The sequence below is a fragment of the Carassius gibelio genome, chromosome B17 (genome assembly GCF_023724105.1).
Source record: "Carassius gibelio isolate Cgi1373 ecotype wild population from Czech Republic chromosome B17, carGib1.2-hapl.c, whole genome shotgun sequence".
In the NCBI taxonomy this organism is placed as follows: domain Eukaryota; kingdom Metazoa; phylum Chordata; class Actinopteri; order Cypriniformes; family Cyprinidae; genus Carassius; species Carassius gibelio.
In genome coordinates, this window is record NC_068412.1 from 21,165,518 (window position 1) to 21,192,960 (window position 27,443).

Here is a 27,443-nt window from a genome sequence, read left to right on the forward strand (position 1 = left end):
TTTCAACATGGATAATAATAAGAAATTTATGAAATTTTATGCTCAAATCAGCCTATTAGAATTATTTTTTAAGGATCACGTGACGGTCATGACTAATAGTTGCCGAAAATTCAGCTTTGCCATCACATAAATTACATTTAAAATAACTTAAATAAAAAAGATATTTAAATGGAAAACAGTTATTTTTTTATGCATTTTAATGTAGCAAATAAGTCTAGGATTGGGATCGGGATTTCTTTCAGAAACATAAAAAACCGACATTAAACTGACCATATCTCACACAACAATCAATGTTGTTTTTGCTTTTGTGACAAATGATGTTACATGAATAAACACGAGCACATCTGAAGAGGCCGTCTGCATAACATCAACACCATCTCACCCTCTTGAAGTTCAGCCCTTCTCTCCACAAAGTCAGACACCATCTGCTCATCTGGGGGAAATGATACACATTTTTCTCTGCCCTCCTTCACGGACTGAGATGTTGCCTCTTCCTCTGAGTGCCCTGTCATTCTTCTGCTATGAGCGATGTCCTACAAAGTTGATTAACCAAAATTTCCATCAATATGCATCTCTGATGTCATGTTCTTCTATGTCAGACGTCCCATTAGCTCAGACGTCAGTCCTCTGAACTATAAAATCCTTCATGTATAATAACATCTCTGGAAACATTATCTGCCCCTCATTGTGACAGAAAACAAACCATGAAATGTCCTCTAAAATTTGCTTCTGTGAATTGTGTTGTTATTCTGTAGCCTAATAGTCACTATAGGCAAAAGGAAACTTAAACTCACAGCATAGCACTTCTACAAAACTGTTATAGGATATCTCATTATCAATTATTCATAAACTATATGCCTGTCAACACTAGTACAGCTCCATATAAGTCAACATCAAATATGCACATGGGGAAATGGAGCCTAAAATATTTTTGAGAGCTACTTAATGTTAACTCACATTAAATGTAAAAAAGTACTCTAAAAATTCTGTAAAAATAGGGCACAATTTATTGTGTAGGCTACGTAGTATGAAGGATTTGCCCAGATTGATTGTTGAATCTATATTATAAATTTTACACTCTATTGTGTTTAATGATTAAAATGAATGTATAATGTCCATTCATTAAAAAAAAAAAGAAAAAAAAAAAAAGTGTTTAATAGGCTACTGTTTATGAGAGACAATGACAATATATAGGCTATATATATGCACCTTAAAATATAAATGATAATGTATAAAATCTGTATCTAAAATTAGACTTTTTTTGTAGTTTTTTTCTCTATCCACTAGTAATATTATAAAAAGCTTTATGAGAAATAATTTTTACTTCCTGATTTCCACCACCTCTGAAAACATAGTTTAATGTAATAGTCACCTGTTAAGAAAGAAAAAAGAGACATGTTTGCTATAGTGTAATGTTTATAAATGATCTTTTGTTGCATCCCCCCCCCATTTGTATTTTTATTATGATAATAAAACCATTGTAACTGTTTGTGAATAAAGGTATAAAACTACATATCCCATGAAGCATTGCAAGACCAGGAATCACGCAGCCTTGTTTCTAACCAATCACGTTCAATGAGCCTCACACTGATGAGCAGTTTTGCGGGAACTTTGGAGAGGAAGAGCTGTTTGCAACCTGCCACTTACCCACGGAAAGGTTAGTAGAATATTCTTGATCTGCTTTAATTAAATATAATGCTCCTGTGCATTTAATATCCGATTATGAGGACAAATACTCGGCTCTGTTGTAATAAACAGCCATAATAAGGCAGCTAACCGTGCTAGCATAGCAAGTGAAATAGTTGATCGGCATTTTACAGTTTCCCCCTCAATTACATTATCAACAACCCAATGTTCCTTTCATTGATTACGTGGGACATTAACCACGTTTTATCACTCTTAATAAACTTTTATCACGTAAATAAACTGAAACCACAGCTTTTAGTGCCTGTGTTGTAAAAGTGAAACAAAAAGCATCATTGGCATGACTGCAAATTCAAACTGTATCCATATCACAATGTCATCACTGAGTTTGTCATCAGTTGTAGTTCTTGTGCTAATACGTCGGTGATGCTGAAAGTCTCAAAAATATCAACTTTTTTATGTCAACAATAAATCTCAAACACTGACCTGCACGACAGTTTTAATAAGTCACACCCTAGTATAAATGTTTCTTGTTTGTACTTGTAGTGTAGGCCTCTATTTAAGAAAACACGAATGTTCAGTGTTAGCTAATGTTTATATATCTGTAATAAAATATGAAGAGACTACATCTGATAATCAGGTCCAGATTTTATGGTGAAGTGTAAAACTACATTAAACTTTTTGAATTGTTTTAATTCCATCTTATTTATTTATTTATTTATTTATTTATTTATTTATTTATTTATTTATTAAACCAAAAAAGAAGGAATTTAAGGATTTGCACTATCCTAAGCAAATGTGTGGAACTGACAGGGTTGCTGTGATCGTAGAACATATATACATGGCAGAGAATTTAAAAAATGTGATTTCCAGGTCTACTTAAGTCATAAAAAAATGTAAAATCTTAAAAGGTCATGCAAATGCACAGAAATGGTTGCATTAGACAATTTAAATAATGTTTTTAGTCATCCTTATTAACTATAGAGTAATATTGCTAATATATTTGTTATGAATAGTGTTGTATAAAAATATTTTTTTCCCATATTGTCCAATATATCTAAAGTTCCCCATTTTAATTCAATAATAGAATTTGTATTTCTCTTGTTTGAAAATTATTCAGTAAAATGCCACCAAAGTCCAAGGCAGATGGGGCGAAGAAAGCGAGAGCTCCAGCCAAAAGGAAACTGGCTGAAGAATTCCCACCTGGAGAAGTTCTGACGGATAATGCAAAGAAAAAATGGAAGCTTGGATCGGCTGTGGGGCAGGGAGGTTTTGGCCTGCTGTATCTCGGTAAGATTAAAAAAAGCTGTCGTAAATTTTGAAGTTCTAATGCTTTATTTTGTTTTATTTATCAGTTGCTCAAATGTACATTTTTCATACATCTTTTAGCAAATTCAGACTCTTCAGGATCTGTTGGTGCTGATGCACCTTATGTCATTAAAGTGGTAAGGGACTTTTGTTGCTTTTGCCAGATATATGTTTAGATCTTGCATTTTTTGAATGTCTGCAATGTTTGGGTGGTCAGCAATGTAACGTCAATCAATGAAAGGCATTTCTGTGACCTTAACTAGAACAGTAAACACATTTTTTTAAATAAAATAATAAACTTAGAAGAATTATTTGAAATGACCGACAACCAACACTTATTATTATCTTAAGTAAACAAAGCAATAATGCATATCATTATTACCTAATAGCTTTGGTAAAAGAGTATGTGTAGCAACCTTTGCATGGGAATGTAAACAAATGTGACCCGTCACGGAAACCAGTGACACAAGTCGGCAGCACAACTTTCGAGCAAAATGAGAAAGAAGTTTTTTTTTTCAAAATTAGTGATTCTCGTTTTTTTTGCAGAATCTGTTAGTTGAGATCACAAAGAAGCCTCTCCGTGTTTGAGATAGCAGTATTGGTATATTTAAAAGTGTACATTTTGAGGTTGAAATCAGCTTGTTTGTCGGAGATTCTAGCACGCAGTAGGGGCGTTTCATTGTCTGTGTATTTCCATACTGGATAAGCCGGCTTTTGTTTCTTTTGTTATTGCCCCCGCCCTCCGAGGGAAGCGTGGCTACTTAATATGCAGCGCTCTGGCCGGCTCTAGCTGATATCAAAATTCAATGAAGGTGTACGCCGCAAAGATGATCGCAGACGAGGTGAACCATGGCCGTTACACCGAAATATTTTGAAGTACCTCTTCGACAATCCGGAGGCTTATGAACAAGCGCTCACTGATTCTGAAGACGATCTGAGCGACGATGAAAGCGACATAATAAGACTGTAATATACCTAATCTACAACTGAGCGAAGATGACGACGAGGAAGAATATATTGGACTGGCGTCAGACGAGTTGGACCGTAAGATATCAGAGGCTATATCGATAGTAACATTTGATTGGGATAAAGACAGAGAAATGGGGAAAATCCGTAACATTTAGAGGCAAACAGAGGCACAGTGCAAACTTCGGAGATGGTTACATCCACAAAGAAGACCCAGACAAAGAGAAAGTGTTCCAGAACGGGGGGAGCTTTAAAGGAGCATGGCTTATTTAAATGAGATGTAAATGAGCCCCATTGTCACTCGCAGCAGTGAGAACAGATGAGAACTGCAAAATCTTTAGAGGCTATTTTCTGCTTTTTTAGCTTTTTTGAGTGCCTACCTTCAAATGGCCACAACTTCTCCAAATATTATCAGATTTCCATGTGTTACACATCGTTGGAAAGCTTGGAGACTACACTTTCAGAATCTGTGAATGACTCAAAATGCCCCAGAACCGACTTGTTTCTTTCCGTGATTGGTCACAAATGTTTACATTTTACAAGCAAACTAAATAAAATGTAGTTCTTTGGTGAAATAACATTGCGTGGAAGTATAATAATGGATGTATACTTTCCCTCTGCTTTTTTAAATGCATGTGCGTTCACGTTTTTATATTTCATTGTAAATGTCAGTTATTTTGGGTGATAATTTTTACTGTGTCTTGCAGGAGCCTAGTGAAAATGGCCCTCTCTTCTCTGAACTGAAGTTCTACATGCGTGCTGCCAAACCCGATCTAAGTATGCCCTTGTGACTGCAAATACACCCTCATATGCATGAAGAGCCAGTATGAAAAAAGTCTAAGAGCAACTCTTTTAATTAAAGAAGAGGCCTTATGGAGACAGACAACCCACAACTCTCTGCCTTTGGTGGCTCTTATGGCTGCCCCAAGGCCACAGCATTGCGCTTTATTTAATAACAATCCAAATGTCAGTCTCCCTTGACAATTAACTGCAATATTACTAAGGGATGCTCATGTTTTATTCATTGAAATATTGTAATGTTGGTAAATATTTGTCCCACCAGCAGATTACCTTGCGGCACACTTGCAGTTTGGTTCCTGAGGAATACTCTTATATTACTTTGAGCATCAACAAGTTTAAAGAATAAAAGTTTTGAATGATTTTTATCAACTTAATTTATGAATTTGATTGCATTAAACGGTTATTGTGATAATCTCACTTAGTTGTTTTAGAACTGATTTAAAACACTATAGTGTCTTTTGATTTGAAGTGGAATAGTTAATATGTTGTGAATCCTGTTGTGATAGAATGTTTTACATGTTTATTCAGTTGGGGCTTGGATGAAGTCAAGGAAAATTGACTATTTGGGAGTTCCAAAATATTGGGGTTCTGGTTTTCATGAGAAAGGCGGTAAGAGGTAGGAGAAAAAAAACAAAAAAAAAAACACTGTTTTCTAAAGGATTACATGATAAATAACATGACACCCTTAATTATTTTTTTAGGAAGTTTTTATTATCTTTTGAGTATGGCCAATTTAAAGGCCATTTAAAGTATGATGATTTTACCTAAATGTTTATGACAGGTACAGATTTATGGTCATGGATCGATTTGGAATGGACCTACAGAAGAAGTTTGAGGGAAATGAAAAGAAATTTCCAAGGAAACTGGTTCTTCAGCTGGGACTCAGACTTGTAGGTTTCGTCTTAAAGTAGCAATCTGTGGCAAAATTTGAATAGTGCTCCAAGTTGTTATTATTATTATTATTATTATTATTATTATTATCATTATCAGTTTTTTTTTTTTTAGCTGACAACTAAGACAGTAGTCATGTACTTTCCTTTGACAAAGCAAATCATTAATGTTACAAATGTCACTGTAGAAATGGCCACTTCACATATGTATGTGTCATCCAAAATTAATTTATTTCACAACCCAAATGTGTTATAATATGTGAGTAATGTGGGAGGCCACTCCTATTTAGAATAAAATACTAATAATTATTCAACATATAAATACAAATACATTTTATAGCTATACAATTTAAATGAAGGCCATTTACATATGCATAGATTTTTTTTGGCTTGTTGTTGTGGCTTTTCATGCAGTGGGAGAAAATCATATATTCCTGTATTATTATGAAATCTCATATTCTAACATATCTTTCATCTCTCTAGCTTGACATTCTGGAGTACATCCATGACCATGAATATGTGCATGCAGACATCAAAGCCTCCAACCTCCTCCTGTCTTACACCAATCCCAATCAGGTTTGTTTCAAGCCTTCCAAATGTTTAACAGATCTCTGTTGCCATGGCTGTATGGCTATAACTTTAGAGAAGTAGAAGGCAGTGTGTGTAGACTGCAGGACTATACAGAGCTCCTGCCTCTTTTAATTGGGGTACCAGTGATTTGTAATATAAGAAACTACTTGTCTTATTTTTCTTTCCATCTGTTAATGAGATTTGGGTGGAGAAAAAAAAGCAAAACAATTTAAGCCTTTAATGCGGCTCATAAACTGGAGAGATTAGAGACAGTATTGAAGCTGTCTCTAGCAAATAAGGTTTGGGTGCTGGGAAGGGGCAAATATTTAATTTGAAGATTAATAATGTATCAGTGATGTATTATTAAGCTGCTATTTTTAAAGTCACAATTTAAAACTCGGCCTCTTGGGATTAGTCGCTGCTTTCTTGGTGACTCTGAGCATCTTTTTTTTTTTTTTTTTTCTTTCAATTGCACGGTTGTTCTTTTTGCCTCTGAATACATGCATGTTTGTGTTTTATTAATGTGTGTATAACATGCACTGAGTGTTGATTAAATTACAGAAATGCTTAGGGGTCATTTGATGTTGCTAAAAATAACATTATTTGGTGTAATGCAGTTGAAGGTTAAAAAACACATTAATTTCCACAAACCATACATTATTGTTGTTCCCCTCTGCCCTGCCTTTCTGAAACATGTTGAATTTAATATAGCTCATTGTTCTGAAACCGTGGTGTGCTCTGATTGGCCAGCTATCCAGTGCATTGTGATTGGCCGAATACCTCAAACGTGTGAAATGTTATGCCTCTGCACGACATGGCAGCAATGACAACAATACTATGGTAGATTAAAAGTTACGGCTTCTTTCTTTGAGAATACATTTGGCAGTGTATTCTACAGTGTGGCAGTGTCTTTACGCTTGCCAAATTCCGCTGTGTAAATAGAAAATCCGTCATGGCACGAGTGCAACTGGCTCTTAAAGGGAATGGAAGATGAGACTCTGATTGGTTTATTGCACGTTACGCCCAAAAACACCAATTACTCATTAAGAGAATAGGAACAACCAGTTTATACCATGCGCCCAGGTGCGCCAACCGTTTTTCCATTGTTCAAATAGCAAAAGTGGATTTGGACACGCCCTGAGTGCATCTGCGTGTGCGCTTCACACTTTGTGTTTAGATCGTTAAAATAGAGCCCCTTATGTCATTGGGTCATTAATGTTAAACAAACAACAAAAGACAGAAAATCACTTGCTGCTCTTGACCAATTAACTTTAATCTGTTTTTTTTTCATTTACACGTTATTAAATTTTCATATATTTTTGTACCTTAATTCTGTAGACCGGTTTCCAAAACAGAATTAAAGGTACTAGGTTGAACTGATAATATTGGATGAACAAATTACAGTATTCAGTGATGTGATATAGGAGTCTTAACTTTCAGAAATAATATCTCTTTGGGTTTGAGACATTAATTTTTGCAACTTTACAGCTTGTAACCCTCCAAAGGAAAGCATGAATTTGCATCATATGACCTATTTAAAATTGTATTATTTTAACTAAAATCAGTATAGTGTGATGGGGATTTGGTTGTTTATTACAAAAAAAAAAAAAAGTAGGCTAGACTCATCCATTAACTTTAGAACACTGAATTCTGGACTGAATGTGAATGACTCCTATGAATGGTTATTTTAACATATTATTCCAAAAGATTAGAACTCATAAGTTAGCAGTTTGAATCAGTCTGGAAAATCTTTGAGAGAGTAAACTCACAAGTCCATCCAAGTGGTTACTAAATGAACAACTAAAAGTAATTATAAAATGATGTTTAGCCCGTCAGATGGTTCATTCTGTAAGCACTTGGATGAATTTGTTTCAAGGCCTGAATACCTGATTTTTAATTTAGGACTGTAGGGAGGACAGTTTTGTGTTCTTGATAATATTTTTGCATGTTGGGTATTGATGATGGCAGTTTCGAATCAGCCCCAGCTTTGCACACCTAGTGACAAATTTAGTTAAAAAGGTTTTTTCTTTTTTCTTTTTTTTAGTTTGTGATGTTTGTCACTGTAGGCGAGCTGTTAATCTTCAATGTTGCAAATTGGCCTATGCAGTTATTCCTGAGACACTCTACCTGGACACATCAAATTATTTTGCACTTTTTGTGGAGTTAATAGGTGCACCTGCAATTTGTGCAGTCTGTTTTGGTATCTTTGGAACTCCGTTAACTGGTTCCTGTTGCTTTGAAAACAAAGTGCTAATTGTCAGATCTCTTTTATAAGTGACACATACTGCTAATTGGCAATCAAACTGTTTGCAGTTTCAGATGTGATTTATTTGTAGTAATCTTCAAGTTATGGTTGACTTTATTATCTTGGGTGTTAAATCTCGAAATATTTTTTTATTTCCCAGTCAATTTTTTTCTTCCTATAATTGTTTTACAAGTGCGTAAAATTTTTGTTGTATAAGCATTTGACTTTTTTACTTTTTTTTGTTTTTTTAACCCAGGTATATTTAGTGGATTATGGATTGGCATACAGATATTCTCCAGAAGGAGTGCCAAAGGAGTACAAAGAAGACCCAAAGAGGTGTCATGACGGGACCATCGAGTTCACTAGTATTGATGCGCACAAAGGAGTCGGTAGGAAATTGTTATAGTCAGTTCTATTGGTCACTCTTAAAGTTCATAGTTTAGGCCTTAGTGAATCCATTTGTCCTGAACCCCTAGAGCAGCGGTTCTCAATTCCAGTCCTCGCGCCCCACTGCTCTGCATATTTTGCATATCTTTAACACACCTGATTCAGATAATCAGCTCGTTAGAAGTGAACTCCGTACATGAACGGTGTTCCCAATGTTCATTGCTCCCTACTCCCTAAGCAGGGGAAATCTGTTGAAGTTACCTCACTTCGGAACATTCATTCACTGATTTGTGCTGTGCAGCGTCTTTACACAAGGACAGCTGTGACATCATATACCTCTGTAAATAAATGCAATTTAAATTCACGTCTCGCACACTTCAATGCACTTTGATTGGAACATATACGTTCGCTTCGAACTGGAATCATGGCGGAATATCCTGTCCACTTCGCAGGGCACTTACGTTCGAATAGAACAAACGTCTGAAGCGCTAAGAGAAATGTACAAAATGTGCAGAGCAGTGGGGCGCGAGGACTGTAATTGAGAACCGCTGCCCTAGAGGATCAGGTAGTACATGTTTAAGTGTTATGTAGAATGTCACATTGTAACAGAAAATTATGAAGAACAGTCCTATTTTTAAATGTTGCTGTAATGGTACTTTGCATTGAATATCACAAAGGTGGGCTACCCTTTAAAATAGCCTCTGATAAATGTACATTACATTTCAGCCCCTTCAAGAAGAGGAGACCTGGAAATTATGGGCTACTGCATGATCCAGTGGCTTTGTGGCCGTCTACCCTGGGAGGACAAACTTCAGGACCCACTGTATGTCAGAGACTCCAAACTCAGGTGACTGTTTTCAGCCTCACTTAAGACATTTCAGGTTTCACTTCTTTCTGAACTAAGATGTAATCTATTTATTTTACATATATATATATATATATATATATATATATATATATATATATATATATATATATATATATATATATACTTTTTTTTTTTGCTGTGGGATAATGGTTATTGGGATAATGAATAACTAATATACCTCTTTGCGGTATAACTAATTAACTAATTTCCTTACAGCAAATGTCTTTATACAGATAATAGTGGATTAGATTTAATGATACTTAATTATAATTAAGCATTTAAGATTTTGATTTTTTTTTTTTTTTATCCATTTTTAAATATCCTTCTCCTCAGGTGTAGAGACAATATCGATGAGTTCTTGAAAAGCTGTTTTCCTTCAGAAAATATACCAGGTGAGGCAAAACTGAACAATTTTTTAATTCTGTGTTCATATATTTGAAAAGGTGAATGCACTTTGTAAAATATTAGTTATATACAGTAGTTTGTAATACAGTAGGTCAATGGTATTGAATCTTAGGAAATTTCTTACTACTAAATAGGATTTAAGTGTGTGTATATATATGTATATATATATATATATATATACACTTAACCGTGTCATGACCGCAGAAGCACCTGTGAATTCTGCAGTATTACTACTTGTTTGTCTGCCAAGAAGTAATTGGAGTGACGCACTTTCGAGCTCTGAAGCGCAAACAAGAGCGCGAGGGCCACTTCTCTTGATAACGAGTGTGGACCTGGTGATTTAGTCTTAATTAGAGCTAATCTATCAGCTCCGTGTTAATTCCCAGCAACTTATCGCACTTTTTTAAAACTAAAACATGACTGCTTTATGCTTTTTATGTAGCATACGTTTTCTGTTGACAGATTGTTTTGTGAAATGTAAAGCAAATATATATATAAAAAAAAGTGTACATAAGCTGTATCTGTCTAGTGTGGTGCAACAAAAAAAAAGTGGCTCTGACCACAGATGCTAGTTTTGCTGCTGCTTTATAAATTGGAAGAAATGTTATAATGCAATTATCAATAAATATTACCAATGTCACAAAGCTACATAGAAATAGTAATAGTTTAAATATTATCTTAAGTGATGAAATATTATTATAATATAATACAATTTTGATTCTGAATCAAATTATTTACCTCATATTTTTAATGTAATTTATGACTTTTTGCAAGCACGTGTGTATACGTGCATATAATAATCAACACATTGTATCAGATAGACGTTTCGACCACAAAACAATGAAATAAAAGATGAAGTTTTTAAACAAACATGTTTTTCACCCTTCTCCGTTGTCGACCTCTGCATTGCCTAGTTTTGCAGTCAGTGTGTGGCAGTCTGTACTTTTGCAGAACTTTAGGGCGTTCTTTCTTTGTGTCGTTTAAAAATCAAAGATGTCATTGGCTCCCTTTGCTCAGTCGCTGATGTGATGGCAGTTCTTAAGCCCTGTGACAGCCGCGCGGCAGACGGCGAGATCCCTCCTCAGGCTGTTGTCTTGTGCGTACATGCCGCATCACAACACCGAGATGATGGGAGGCGGCACTGTTAGCACGGCCATCACGACTAATTCTGTTTGGTGTGACTATTTTAGCAGCCGACAGTAAACAACAGTTTGTGAGTGGAGAAGTATAAGGAACAAAGTGACAAATGTCAGCCCCTCTCCTCTAAACTTAGCCTGAAGGTTAAAGTGTGAGCGCTTGCTGTGAAGACTCTGCCCTACAGGGACTGTTCTGTCTTTCCTGCACAATGGTAAACGCACAAACATACGTGCACCTTATTAACGTCGGACTTCTGCGTGTTCATTTGAGATGAACTTTTGAGACAGAGGATCCAAGTAACTTTCGCTTAATCACACACATAAATGCTCTTCGTTTGTTTATTGACCCAGAAGTGTCTTTAACGGTGTGCAGCTGTATTGCCAAGTCTGAAAAATAAATCCATTTGCATTAAGATTAAATTGTGGTGCTTAATGTCATTTTCAATTTCTAGAGGAAATGAAGAAGTTCATGCAAGAGGTCAAGGCTCTCGGATACACAGACAAGCCAGATTACGCAAAATTGCGAGGAATTTTGCAGCAAGGCCTGAAGACCATAGGGGCGACAGACGACAAAAAGCTCGACTTCGGCGCGTCGACCAATGGTGCAGGTCTGCCCTCCGTCAAGGTGAGAGTCACCTTCAATAGAACATCAAAAAGCCGACCTCTGTCGCACTCCCTAATTCACGCCACATTAAAAATGCTGCGACAGTCCCTTTTTGAAGTCCGCCGTTTAAAAACGAGCCCATTTCAACATCCTATAATTTGTTTACCTGTTGAAAGCAGATTCAAATGTAAAAATGCTCACACACGATCCAAGACTAATTGCTCGGGTAAGTAGGAAATGCTGTCGAGTGCATTGATTTTCAAATATGATTAACGTGTGATGCTTTTAACAAACGTTTCTTGAGCTTATTTGGATTCCTTCTTGCAGTCCACACAGACATGTCCTCATTTTACCTCCGTGTCTTGATGTTAATATTGTTATGAATTAGATATTTATTTTCAGTTTTTCTCTCTGCTTTAGTAATACTGGAATGTCATTTGTCTTTAGCTTATTATCCTATATTGCAGTCAACACCCTCAAGGTGGTATGAGATCTCACTCCTCTGAAATAAAGGGTTTTGTTAATCACTGATTTGTTTTGTCTGGATTTCAAGTTAGATGATCTTTAGAAGTGAATTCTGCAGCCGTGGTGTTTCTTTTTTGTGTATTTCGTGTAAAACAAACCATCCGAGCCCGCAGAGATGCCCTTGATGGCATATACTTTGGGAAAGCGATAAGACTGTGGCTTCATTCATGGGGTCCGGCACAAAAAGCTCTTGGCAACAAAGCCGTCTGCATCTCAGGTTCTCTCCAGCGCCCGGGTGTTTATCCCAGTGGCCCCTCCTCTTCCTCCCACAGACAGGTCCTGAGTGCCTGTGTTTATTCCCTGCTAATGTATCACAAATTTGCTGACACGGTAACCTTGGAGTCGGCGCGGGCCGGCAATCAGCGAGCCGCACTTATGACAGGGGAGGGGACGGACTCTCCTCGCTTCCCACAATGCAGTTTGCATATGGAAGGTGCCACCAGGGAGCTGGCCCATGCCAGCTGAGGGTTACCTGCCCACTGCCGTTATTGTATGTAATTATCGAGCCAATCTGTTCAGCTCAGCAGGGTCTGGATGGTAATCATGAGGCAGCAATTGGCAAAATGGAAGGGAAATGTGAGGGAGTGTTGTGGAGGGGGGGGGGCTAGTAAGGATGATAGTTCAAGTCCGAGAGAGGGGCGAGCATTCATTATGCAGTCTGAGTGAAGAAAAGGGAGAATTTGATTGCTGTCGTTAAGTGCATCTTCTTCATAACCCCTGGTTCGGTTAGTAAGATTTCCTTGAATTGAGGACTTGAGCTTCTATGCTAGAATTTTCATTTGAAGAGAGAAAAAAAAAAAAAACGTTTTTTTTTATTTTTTTATTGAAATTGTTCAAATAAATTGACTTATTCTAAACTTTATTGTTTGGAATTCTAAGAAAAATTCCCAACATTAAAATCCATTTCTTGCCCTGAACTAGTCATTTACTGTCAGAATACACTGCCGTTCCAAAAAGTGAGGTGGGTAGGATTTTTTAATGTTTTTGAATAAGTGAATATGTCTCTCATATTCAAGGTGCAGTTATTTGATAAAAATATAGTAATATTGTGAAAGACAGTGATATGAGATTATATTACATATATAGTACAGTACATTGTATTGTTGTTTTCTATATACAGTACAGTAATATTGTGAAATGTTATTGCAATCCAATTTATAATACCAATTTATAATTTTCAAATGTCATTTTTTCCTGTGATGACTAAACTGAATTTTCAGCAGCCTTTACTGCAGTCTTTAGTGTCTCGTGATCCTTCAGAAATCATTCTAATATGCAGATTTGGTGTTCAAGAAACATTTCTTATTATGATCAGGATTTAAAACAAGGAATCTTTGATGAATAGAAAGTTTTTTTGGGTGAATTTATATGCATCCTTACTAAATAGAACTATTCTTTCTTTGCAATAAAAAAAAAAAAAAATATGCATCCTGACCCCAAACTTTTAAACGGCAGTGTACATGTATTGCGTTTGACATTCTAATTATTTTATTTGTTCTTAACAGATTTACTGGAAAGCTAAATTGTAATTGCGTTTTCTCAAGCATTCACAACGCTCATGGTGCACGTAATAGTTTCCATGTGTATACTGAGCAAAAGGTTCCTTCTTAATATTTGATTTGAACTTCCTCCAAGGTTGCTCTAGGCAAGTGTATTGACCACTGCTCTTCCATCTTTTCCATCCCCTTGTATGCATCTTTATATTTGATTGGAAGACTCCCAAGCGAAAGAAGGCAGAGGAAAAAGGCCAGTCTGCTGATGAAACCGAAGGCGTCCCTGCAAAGAAGAGGCGAGCTCCTCAAAAGAAGGGTAAGTCATGTTTATGGACTTTAGGGGTTGACCTGTTCATTTATTATCCTCAATATCAGTAGATTTGGGTGTTTTAAACTGAATTTGTAACCTGTTTAGATGTGAATAAGGCTAAAAAGATGGCAAGTCCTGCAAAGCGTCCAGCGAAGGAAAAAGCTCAGGCCTCATCTGAGCCAGCGGTGAAGAAAAGCAGAGGAAGGCCTAAGAAGAACTCTTAATCCTCTTCGCACTCGAGTTCAAGTTGTTTCCATTTTGTATCTTTTAAATTGCCTGGTCTGTATTTGTTCTCTTTGGTTGCATTTTCTTAAACTTTAGCAGGGTGTTGGGCACACACTCTTGCAGTGAAATGATAATAAATAAGGAAGGAAAAAAAAAACGACAGTGGCTTTGAGTTGTGAGTTATTTTCATTCCTTTGTAATGCCTTGAATAATCAAGCCTATGCGGATGAGGTCCAGGGGGGATTGCTTTGCCCCCGATAAGGAAATCCCTGAAGGAGCTCAGAGTCCCGACTCTTCCCCCGCCACATTTTCCCCTTGTTGTTGTGCTATGAAAGCCGCCATGCGGCTGGCACTCCGACGTCTGTGGGAGAGGCGAGCTGGTCTTTGATACTTGCATCGAGGCAGGTGAACGTGTGGCAGACGCCACTGAGCCGGGTACGTGCGTTTGGTGAGGGGGCTCTGCGCCTTTCCGCTCGTCTGCCATTTGATCAGATGGAGACAAAAGACTAGTACTTGGGTCCTACTTTCTGTGTCACTCTCGCTTGAGTCTTTCTTAACTTCCTGTTCTCCGCTAGGAAATGGCTTCAAAGAGCTATCATTAAAAGTTAGTTGTGGCTGCACCACTTGTTATGCATTGTAACTCTATCGCTGGTTTTGATAACGCACCGACAGCATTCGCAAGTGTATTTTTAGGTCCAAATGTCATCTTGAATTGTTTGCTTTGTAATCGCGGTAAAATTGATATGACATTGAGGGGACAGGAATAATTTGATGAGGACAGGTTAGAATACATGAATAATAGATATGGCATGTATACAGGGTCGTGACTGGAAGAGCAGCGTTATGTTTTCCAAGAGTTTGGGGAAATGCACTTGTAAAAGAAACAAACTCGGTTGTGTATTAAAAAAAAAATAATAAAAATTGTTAACACATCTGATTCACTCTTGATTTGATTCTTCACATTCTGGTTTAGTTGTTATATAGGTTATGTTTGTTTTGCTTACAAATGAAGAAATAATCAATCTGTTCAATGTCATAAATTATACAACATCAGAAGAGAGCTGTAGATATATAGCATTTCAGACTGATTCAAACTGGTAACATATTTTGAACTTTTATGCTCACTCATTTGTTTTGAATTGGACTACACCAGTCATGTTGTAAGGTTTTTTTTTTTTTTTTTTGTGCATGCAGCCAAGTAATAGGCATACGGTAAAAGCGAGATTTTCCCAAAAAAACAAGTTTGAACTTTATTTTAACATTAAGCTTATTGCAGTTGTCCATCTTCTTCTGCTCTAGGTCAGATAAAAAAATAAAATAAAAGAAAAGAAAACCTTTGTTGGTGCCTTTATACCCAATTTGCCCATTTGAGAACTCTTCTGAGGCCAATCTCCCACCTTTCACCATCTCTGGTTTCCTTGCTGAGGGAGACCAGAGAGCCTGGGTTGCCTTGTTAACTCTAGTTAAGACTCTGCTGGCCCAGCTACAGTAAAAGAGGAAGATGTTTCTCCTAATGTTTGTTTTCAGAGCGGAGCTGCGTGAACCCTGAGCTGATGCCGGCATTGATTGTTCCAACAGTGAGGACTAAAGTGCACCCCTGTGTGCTTTCTTCCCCTTCCTCACCACTGACCTTCAGGGCGCACAGCCATTGCTCCACAGTAGGGGGCAGTAGTACATAATGATTGCACAGCTGGGGGGTGGGGGAGGCAAACCCTAAACACAACATTACCACCTGTACCTCACCGGAGGACATGCTGCTTTGATGGGCCCGACTGTGGCCATTGATTGACCTGTGTTTATATCCACTGTCTTTAGTTTCTCAGAGTTTGTCTTGGGCTGCATGCTGGAAAATAATTTCTCCTCAATGGTTTCCATTGCTTTCCTCAATGTTTTGGAAGGGGTTCGGTTGTTATTAATGGTTACTTGTGCTCTTGGGTTGAAACTTTTGGCTTTTATTGACTAGCTATACTCTTGAAGATTTGCTGATCAGGGACTGGCAAGAAAGTTCTCAATTTATTATACTACTTATTATATATGTTTTTATTATTATTATTATTATTGTATTGTTACTAAAGTTCTTTTTCAAATATTCTTTATAACTTTTTTTTTTCATCAAAGGATCATGAAAAAAATGGATCTCCGTTCTGACAAAAACATTAAGCAACACCAGAGTTTTCAACATGCATAATAATAAGAAATTGTTCTTGAGCACTGAATCAGCATATTAGAATATTTTTTGAAGGATCATGACACTAAAGGCTGCTAGTACAGAAAAAAAAAAAAAAAAAAAAATATATATATTTATATATATATATATATATATATATATATATATTATAAAACGGATTGTTTCTGATTGATTGAGCTGTGTTCGAAGCTGTTGTAAATTACTCCACAAACATACATCTTTGTTTACGTCTGTGTGTTGCTTGGCAACCACAAACCGTTCTGAGGAACTATGTTTGGCGGGAGGATAAAGTTTGTATTAATATGTGACCCTTTATGTGAAATCCAGGCTAAAGTCTCAAAATCTCATTATGAGATAACAAGCATCAAAGTTTGATTTCAGCCATTAATTTCACTATGATTTTAGTCTTTGTCATGGCCTTACTTAGTCACTATTAAAGATTATAAAGGTTCTATTTTCACAGAATGTTCTACATCTTTATGAAGGATGCTTTTAGGTAGAAAACCGTAATCACAAAAAAAAAAAAAAAAAAAAAAAAAAATACTTAAGCTGGGTTTGCAGCATTTATGGTTTTGTTTTATGAAACCTTATTGCGTATATGGAATAACTGTTTTATAAAAGCAAAAAGCCCCATGAATAACAGCTAAGTGGGTTTTAGTTTTAACTAATTCATGATTTTACTTTTTTTCTGAATGTAACTTACTGTTTTACAGAAGCATGTTCGATCTGTTCTCAGTGCCAAGTGATTTGGGGAACTTATGGCTGCATATTGGAAACTACAGTTATGCTTTTTTTTTATATTTCAGCATACAGTTGCCTTCATTTGTCTGATAGAAATTCCACTTTCAGAGCTGCATGTTGGTATCTAAATAAGGGGAGGAGGTGGTTGGCAGGCAGAAGTGATACAATAGAGAATTTAAAGGTCGTCAATAATAGTTCCAAGCTAGTTATAATCACAGACTTCATACTTTTTACTTTGTTGTGGTTCTTTCTTTTCTGTTAGGCCATCTGATAAATTTGTCCAGCTCGTATATTCATTTGTGTGTTTTAGGGGTGAAAAATATTTTTTTATCAACACAAGCTCTATTTTTCTTGTTCTCCCCTCCTTTAGATGAAATAAATTTCACTGTTATTGTGTTTGTATTTATTCCCGTCCCCATGTGCCCCCATTCCGAAATACCCTCACATGGAAAAAGAAATATACTGATTTTACATGGCAGAGAGAGAAAGAGCTCTTTCAATGCAGTTATGGTACATTTGCGATTCTAGTTGTGTGTAAATATTAGAAAACAGCAGGTTCTCACATTCACTGAGGAAAGGCATAGCAATGGGGCTAAGACGCGCGTTCTTATCGGTATTGTATTCACACTACACCGTCCTCCTGCTGTTTCTAATCTGCCGCCGCCGCTGTGAGCAAAACTGGACAGGCATTTATTGTCCCAGCAGGGGTATGCTTGACAAGAGAATGTTAAACACTCCACTACCTGCAATTTTCAAAGGTGATACTACACATGATAAAATGTAGATACACACTTAATTTCTGTTTTGTGGGAAACATGGGAGAAAAAAAAAAGAACTGATTTTTCTGTTTCTTTTCCACATTATGGGCTGGATTCTGCAATCATGGTGTGTGCTTTTACTGTTTGTACGTTGAAAAAGCTGTGTCTCATAAGCTGTCAATCCTCCAGGCAAAAGACTTGTCCAAAACGAAAGTGCCAAGTCCTAGTCTGCAGGCCAAATTGCAATCTTTAATTCGATTTACCCTTGGCAGCGGAGTTGAGTGGGTTTAGTGGTCATCAAAAAGACATGTTCATCAGCGTGAGGCGAGCTCTCTTACTCCGAACTGTCCGTGCTGTTCATCAGGACTCTCTCAGACGACTCCCTTAACCTCTCCATGTTTCAGACAAGTGATGAGTGCCTAGCTCAGACCCAATAACTGCTGGTGACACTGGCGAGAAAATAGAAGAGGCACGAGTCTTAATTAATTTGACATGGACACGTATCTCATGCCCACTGAAAAATATCTAATGAAGTGCCGGTTGATGTTCTAATGAACTCTGAAGGGGTCCTAAAGAGGATGTTCAAACTTGCGTTCTGCTCCGTTAGCCCGTGATCGTTGTCTCTCAGTGATATCAAAATCGCACTGCTTAAAAAAGACGCCTGGATGCTTTCTCGCGAGCTACGGGTCTTCGATTAGGTCCCACTGTCTAATGGACTTCATGCTGGGTGTGTCGTTTAAGGAAACAAAACGTATTTATTCAAGCAATTTATGGGACAGTGAACATAATTTTATTAACAGTGAGTCAATTATCTTTCTTGATAGATGGCTGTGCTGATGGAAATGTTTGCTATGATACTATCAGTGCTTTAGTAGAGATCAGTGATTTAGAGATTGGTTTGCCCAAGTGAAATTTATACGTTCATCTTAGTAGCTTTGTCCTGGACCATCAGTTTTGTTACAGTAACTATAGATGATGGTTCAGTAGCGAGCTGAGATTTGTTCTTCAGCACAGGGCCTTTGGAACATGGTGTTCCTATTCTGAGGCAATTGAACACCACTGTTGTGGTCAGGTTGTGGCTGGATTTTTCACGGTACTTTATGAACTATCTTTAAGTTTGGATGGCTTTTGCAGCCTTTTAAGGTATAAGAACGACCTTCTGGGAATCATGGCAAAGGTAAGAAACAGCAATATATAATAATATATATATATATATATATATATATATATATATATATATATATATATATATATTTTTTTTTTTTTTTTTTTTTTTTTTTTAAAGAATAGCATGTAAACAGAGCATTTAGCGCATATTATTTTATAAAGTAATATTAAAATAATATTATTATTGTATATTTAATATAACTGTGTGTGTATGTGTCTGTACAGTATGTAAATGTGATATATTTAATATATATTTTAATTGTGTGTATATAATTTTTTTTTATCAAATGTTTTTACAGTATATATATATATATATATATATATATATATATATATATATATATATATATACTATTTTTAATACTTATAGACTTTTTTGTAATGTATTGTAATTTGTTGTCAGATTGAGTGCAACATATAATTTTTTTTTATAATATTGAGTATATTTGTGTATTGTATGCTCTCTAAAGATAAAAATGTGAAGATTTATTATCTTTTCTCAGAATTGTGATGATGATGATGATGAACTATCAGGCTACGAGAGCCCTCTGAGAGAGTGGTTCCCATAGTATAACGTCATCAGCTTCTCCAGCTCCCAGCAGCAGCTAATGCTTGAGGGCTTCAAACAGCCCTGCGGGTTCTATTGTGCTGTCCGGCTTGCGGGGAGGAGAAGAAGCGACCAGCTCAGGTTTCATGAAGCACCACTCCTCCTTGACACAAAAAGGGTCCAACCTTGCTGACCCTCTGCCCTCTCCCACCATTGTGTTCTTGCTCTGTTGCTGTGGCTCCAGCCACCAGATTGGTTTGCTCAGGAATGGGAGAGGATGTGTCTGCCGCTCCATCTGTCAGACCCAGGATCAAATAATAGGATTTTCTGTCCTGGAATTGAAGATAATTGCAGTCTCTATTCCGCTCCCTAACCGTATGATATTAACCTTGCACTCCTGAGCCCACACTGGGGGCAGAACTTGGGCCAGATGGCACTGTGTTTTGATATCCGATCCAGGCGAAGAGGTCAAGTTGAAGTTCAAGTCCAAAGGACCACTGTCCCTGCCTCAAATAGGATGTCCTTAACATTACTGGTTCTTTGTTGGGAGGACAAAAAGTAGAAGCAAAAGAGCAGTTATACATATGCTGCACTGCTGAGGGTAAGGACGTAAACCATTTATACATACCGAGGTCATGGTGGGAGAGGCCAGAGTTCGGAAGAGGGCTTGCTTTGGGGACCTGAGCAGTGTCAGCGAGTAGATTTAGTATCAAAGGTGTTTCCTGTTGCATACGGGTCGAGAGCGAGCAAGATTAACTACAAAGTCATTCAAATGTTTAGTGTCTTATTGCTGTCCATTTGCTTCCTGGAGTTTGTAAGGACAAAAAAAAAACCATAAAGGAATACTGTCCGAATGAGAAGCAGAAATTGCTTTGTGTGATCGACTAACCCCCTCACCAAATGTAATGAATGAGCCATTTGGAACACTTTTGATGATAAGTCTGCCTGCATGTGGTACGGTGGCCTCCTGTGGTGGCTTTGAGCCGAATACACAGTAATAATGTTCCCCTTCTCCCATGGTGCTCCTGAGCATGCCCTGGTTACTGTCCCCTTGGTAACATGCACACATTTAGAAAGCCTTACATATACACCTTCTATGATCATGTTGATAAGAAGCAACCAAAACAATTATATCCAAATTTTTGTTTACAAAGTGAATATATACAGAATATTGTGTTAGGGTGTACAAATAAATAAGTGATTCTTACAGAATCTGTAAGAAAATGTCCAGGCCTTATTTCACAACCGTATCAACAAAAAAAGAAAGAAAAATAAATTATATGTAGTGCAAAGAATATTAATCTTATAGACTAGATTAGAGATTGTTTTTTAAATAAATTTTTGCCAACCAGTTCTCATCAAAATAAAATGTTACATTGAAAAAAAAGAAACACACACACCCATATATATTGCATCTGAGATACATTTAGTTAAATAACTATTGAGAAAAATTAGCCAAACTGTAAAACATTTAGATGCATTACAGTAATGGGAGAAATATAATATGCATTATATTTTTGAGAATAATGTCACAATTCTAAAAATGCTATAAAAACGTACAAATAGTTTACATGTATTGACTTTCATCTTTCATAAGATCACTTTATTCCTTATTTTAAACATTATTTTGCAATTATTATTTTTTATTTTTTTATGTAATAGACATAAACAGACTTCCTTGTAATTTTACCAGGAAGGTTTTTATTTTTATTTGTATTTTTTATTTACCCAACCCTCCAATTTTAGTTTCAAATACTGACCTTTCTAAGGCTATGTTCACACGAATCCAGAACTTTCCCTATCCAATTTTTTTTTTTTTCCTTGTCTCAAGAAAATATCTGCATTTACACAAAACCACTAAACTGACACAGAACGATGCAGAATACATGCCAGACCAGTATGTGATACTGTAATTCTTCCATAGAGATGCACTAAAAATGGAGAAGAAGACTTGGACTATGCGCATAAACCTTGCACACAGTATACAGATGAACATGGAACAATACATTTGATTAATCTGTGTTAATATTAGTTTATAAAAAGACAATCGTTCAGTGTTTGATCATGTTTTTGTTTCTGTTACCTGATGTAACGGTATCTGACTTGGGTCGAGACATGGGCTGACGACGTCATCGTTTCCGAAAATATATGGATTCGCTGTTCAGACGAAAACGCAAGGGCGGCGTTTTCAGATTTATCCACTCTGGGAAAAACACGAACTGGGACCCAGTAAAAAAAAAAAAAATCAGTTTCACTCTCCCAAAACACCTATAATATACAAAAGGTATGCTTATACAGCGAAACGTGTCTCCGTGTGATCAGGGCCTAATTGTAATTCACAAACATGCACAATTACTGGTCTGATTTCTATATAATGCCTTACCCCCTCCTTTCTCTTTAAATGTCGTACTTTGCCTTTCTTTAATATGTTTCCTTTACATAAGCACTTACACTTTATATGCTCTTTTGTGAATAAATGTCTTGATTTATATAGTCATGCTCTCTCTTTCCTCCACTCCCTCCCTTCCTCTGTGTGAATCTTGCATGAGATGGCGTGAAGTTATTGTAATTTAGTGATGATTTGTCACTGTCATCCTCCAGGTTCTCGCTGTACCCTGAGATCACGGTTGGGCCCCACTCTTGCAGGGGTGTCCCAGGGACTGCCACATCATCTATACGGGAGCCCCATTAATAAGGGTTAAATCTGGCTAATTGTAATCCAATTAATAACAGACACAATGATCTAGCGTCCGTTTGTTATTTGAGGACCCAGCTGAAACGCTTTTGAGGGTTCACGCCCCCCAGGGTTCACCCACCATTGTCGGCATACTCAGCATGCAAGGCTAGTTTTTATTAAATCCATTGACTAGCAGCCAACAGTAGGCTGCAATGCCAGTGGCCCTCTCCGGTGCGTCTCTCTTCTTCAAAGCGGACAATTTAATGGCAACCCTGGTGTCATTATCCTTACCATATTTCTTCCAATTACCCCTGTAATCTCTCTCTTTCTTTACATTCCAATTTAGTACAGTAAATCACAAAAAGCGGACTTTTATTGTCAATGATATATGCTGTAGTACTGAGTGAGAGAAAAATAGGAGAGTGAACCTATTTGTGTTTATGGCTTTAGAGGGAAGGAGATAAATGACCTGGCTTTTTTTATTTAGTTTTAATGAAGAAGGGATTGAGGGACTCCCTGTCCCGGTGGCATTAATGTGATTTTTCCCTCTCCAAAGAAGCGCCTGCCTGTCCTCGCATTTGTTTGTGACCTAGTTGCGCTGGTCTCCAGAAAGGACATCCGGCTTTGTTTGCTTGAACATCCAGTGTCCTCTGTGCTCATAAACACACTAATGGGTTTTTCACCGCGGCAGCTGGACAGGGGTGGAGAAGGAGCGAGCACTTACAGTAAACGATCAGTGTCCCTCGATATTAAACGTCCCTCTGGCCACTGGGCTAAACTATGGTTCCATTTAGATCCTCCTACCCACTTAAAGCCTCCTGCTCCCGTACAAGGCGGCACCAAACAATATTAGCCGAGCCACCTTATGCTCTCCACATGAGTCCCCTCAATCGTTCAGCGTTAATTGGATACTCAGTCCCCAATTAAGTTCTTGGCCCAAAAGGAGAGCATGAAAAAACAAGACAGGCTTAGCTCCCTTCTGTGGGACTTCATTAGATGGCTACTGCTGCAACATCCTTGGGGAGAGAGAGGACGGTGTCGTGTGCACACACACACACTCACACGCATGGTAAACACAATAGGCCAGTGACATGGTTCGAGCGAAGGGGCTGCAGCTTTGGGAGAGTGAGGCTGGAGAGAAGTTAATTACACACTGTGTGTTTCTCACTCCTGTGAAATACTTGGAATTCATTAGCAAAATCAATATGCCTTCGATATACATGTGGAAACATAGAGTGTGTGCTGTAGTGTTAAAGGAATCGTTCGTTTGAATATAGGACTTCTGTCAACGTTTACTCACCCTCATGACATGCTAAACTTGTTCCATTTAATGCAAGTGAATAAGGACTGGAGAACATTTTCAGGCACCAAGTGACAAGAAGCCACATAAGTGCTAAATACGAATGCCATTGCTTTTAAAAATGTCTCCACACTTGTTTATTTGTAAAGTAAAATTTATCACATGCTTAATTCTTATGCATATGCATATATTCTTATTATGTATTAGGTATTTTAGGCACCTAAACCCAGCCCTACCCTAAACTGAACCACATCGCAAAAATATAAACTGCATAACAAGCAGATAATAGTGATGCACAAGGCACTTCACCTTAACATTTTGACACATTGGGAACAAGGACGCTTTGCAAATTCCAAGTCTTCTGGGGCCAGTTGCATAAACATAGACACTATGTGAAAGGGTTAGTTCACCCAAAAATGAAAATTAACCCGTGATTTACTCACCCTTAAGCCATACTAGTTGTATATGACTTTCTTTTTTCAGATGAATACATCAGTTAAAACATGTCCTGGCTCTTCCAAGCTTTATGATAGCAGGGAATGGGGGTTTGGATTTTAAAGCCCAAAACAGTGCATCCATCCACCTGGAGTTTCATATGGCTCCAGGAGGTTAATAAAGACATTCTGAAGTGTAAAAAAAAAACAAAAACAACAGTACACCTACATCCACTGGAACGTCACTTTCTCATGAAGGTGCAAAAAACAGTTAGCAGAAACTAACAGAAGTTTTAAATCTGGATTGTTAAAACTATAGATATTTCTTTCACAAACACATCACTTTGCTTCAGAAGACCTTTATCAACCCCTTGGAGCCAAGTGTAGTACTTTTTATGATGGATGAATGGATGCACTTTTTTAGGCTTCAAAATCTCGACCTAAAGCTTGGAACAGCCCAGGTATGTGTGTGCGTGTGTGTGTGTGTGTGTGTGTGTGTATATGGAAGATTGTATTGAATCGAAAAAAGAAAGTCTAAGATGACGTGAGTAAATCATTGGTTAAAATCCGTTTTTAGGTGAACTGTCCCTTTAAGACTGGCAGGTTATGCAGATTAATGATCTAATTATTCTTTTGAATCAGATCTTTTTAGTAATTCTTTTGATCCTGTTTAAAAAAAAAGAAAAACAAACCTGGTTTGAATGATTTGTTCACCAGATTTGGTTTTCACAGATTCAGTGATTTGATTGCAATGGCTTACTGAAGGGAAAAAAAATGAATACTGAAAATGTTATATTTCTAGTACAAAGCTACCATGTGGCTTTATAAAACTTCAAACGTAGTTGTCACATGGACTACTTTTATCAGACTGGTTACACTTTATTTTGATGGCCCCCTTTAGAAATTGTTGACTGTAAGTAACTTTGCAACTACTGTATACAGTATGTTAATTATTAGACATTAGCGTGTAAGCAATCAATAAACTTTTAGGGTTAGTATAATAAGTTACACATACTTGCAAAGTTGCTTCTAGTCAACAGAATGTCTAAAGGGCACCATCAGAGTAAAGTGTAACCATTGCACTTTAATATACTTTAACTACATTCTTGAAAACTTCTTATTATAATTGCATGGATAAGTATGACAAGTACATTAATCAAAGTGTATTTTTTGTGTTCCGCAGATGAAAGTCAGTCCTACAGGTTTGAATCAACATAAGGGTGAGTAAATTACAGCACGTTCTTTGGTGAACTGTCCTTTTAAATGCATGTTGAATTTGCCCTCTGTGGATGGAAATGTGGCCTCTAACTAGTCCGCTTGTGTTTACCGCCCCTCTCTTTTGCTCTCGCATCCCCTCCCTCCATCTATTTGTAAGAACGAGATTGTAGTTTACTCATAAATTCATCAGGCGCAAGGTTTGCACGTAACAATTTGTGACTCGCATGTCTTTTCATTTTAAGGCTAGTAGGACACGGACACCGCCGCAAAACAGCATGCTGTATACTGTAATGAAGTTGATTTTTTAATGTTTCTGCCACACAGGATAAAAGGCAGGCTAATCACAAAGACCAGCCCACCCCCCAATCAGTTGCTATTTATTTTGACTGGAAGCTCCAGCTAAAAGTGATGGCAGTGAGCATGAAGCGTTTCAGTTGAATCAGAGCTCGCTAGATGTTGATTTTGTGTTTGTGTGTGTACAGCAATGTTAAATTCCTCACTGAATGAAGAAACGCCATGTGTGCTTTGTTCAGATAGGTAGTTCATCGTAACCTCCTTTTACTTTGTCTGTTTTTACGGGTACTGCAATGTCTATTAACACAATGGCTGTTGTTCCCTGTGGTTGGCATGGAAATAGTTATCAGGGTATTGTTAACTTTTAATGCATCTATAAATTTACAATTAGATGGGTTCTTAGTGGTGGATAGTGCCGTCTTCTTCAGACTGTTTTTTCACAGGGTGGTGATAGCATGTTGGTGTTGTCCTGAAGCTTGCCTGAAGACTGCCTTGAGGGGAACTCCTCAGAGGAGTCCATGAGCCTACTGAACTTCTTTCCCTTCACCCCATTTCAGCCAATCGGCTGCCAGCAACTGTGCGAGCCTGCATGGCTAACCGCTTTGGAAGATAGTTTCCTGAAATGTTGGTAGAAATACGAGTGGGTGTATTTGCTTGTTTTAATTTTAATCAAGTGAAAATGCAGCAATGCACATTTGCACACGGAATGGGAATAGTTAACCGTATTATCCTTTTAGATTTTAAAGGATTGTTCCAAGTTAAACCAGTTAAGCTCTGTCGACAACATCTGTGGCATGCTATCAATTACAACAGACAATCATTTTGACTTGTCTCTGAGTCTCCAAAAAAAAAATATATATATATAGTTAAAATAGTGTTTGTTAATTAAAGCTATTCAAAATCATTTTCACTTTTTTTAAATGTTGAAATACTAAATTTACTAAAAATATAAACTTAAAGTAAAATATAACATTTTGGGTGTGTGGATACCCATGTATGTACGATCACCATGATTTTGTAAGACATGTTCCTGGACCTGGATCTTTTGATGACCCTAGATCAACATTATTGTCCAAAAATATAAACTTAACCCAATCCCTACCCCTAAAACCTAACCCTACCCATAATTTATTCCTAAAAACAGTGGGAAATGATAGCTGATTAACAAGGGTGTAGAAGCACCTAACTCTGATCTTAAAGTGTTAGTTCACCCAAAAATGAAAATTATGTCATTAATAACTCACCCTTATGCTGTTCCAAACATGTAAAACCTCCTTTTATCTTCGGAACACAGTATAAGATATTTTAGATTTAGTCCGAGAGCTCTCAGTCCCTCCATTGAAGCTGTGTGTACCGTAAACTGTCCATGTCCAGAAAGGTAAGAAAAACATCATCAAAGTAGGCCATGTGACATCAGAGGGTCCATTGGAATTTTTTGAAGCATCGAAAATAAATTTTGGTCCAAAAATAGCAAAAACAACGACTTTTCAGCATTGTCTTCTCTTCCGTGTCTGTTGTGAGATAGTTCAAATAAAAGCAAATCGAACTGAATCGTTTTAAACGGTTCGCATCTCTAATACGCATTAATCCACCATTGACTTAAGCTGTTAACTTTTTTAATGTGGCTGACACTCCCTCTAAGTTCAAACAAACCAATATCCTGGAGTAATTCATTTACTCAAACAGTACACTGACTGAACTGCTGTGAAGAGATAACTGAAGATGATATCTTCAGTTCTTAA

The 27,443-nt window shown here is 37.1% G+C and overlaps 1 protein-coding gene across 1 annotated transcript; it reads left to right on the top strand.

Moving 5' to 3' along the window:
* The first annotated feature begins 1,535 nt into the window (after nt 1–1,535).
* vrk1 (VRK serine/threonine kinase 1) lies at nt 1,536–14,534 on the top strand. Its single transcript, XM_052581181.1, has 13 exons — nt 1,536–1,657; nt 2,765–2,934; nt 3,034–3,089; nt 4,626–4,695; nt 5,248–5,335; nt 5,501–5,609; nt 6,093–6,185; nt 8,681–8,813; nt 9,538–9,658; nt 10,013–10,071; nt 11,673–11,845; nt 14,065–14,158; nt 14,258–14,534. Exons 2-13 carry the CDS (start codon nt 2,769–2,771, stop codon nt 14,374–14,376), a joined length of 1,281 nt encoding a protein of 426 aa, XP_052437141.1. The 5' UTR covers nt 1,536–1,657; nt 2,765–2,768; the 3' UTR covers nt 14,377–14,534.
* Nucleotides 14,535–27,443: the final 12,909 nt, after the last annotated feature.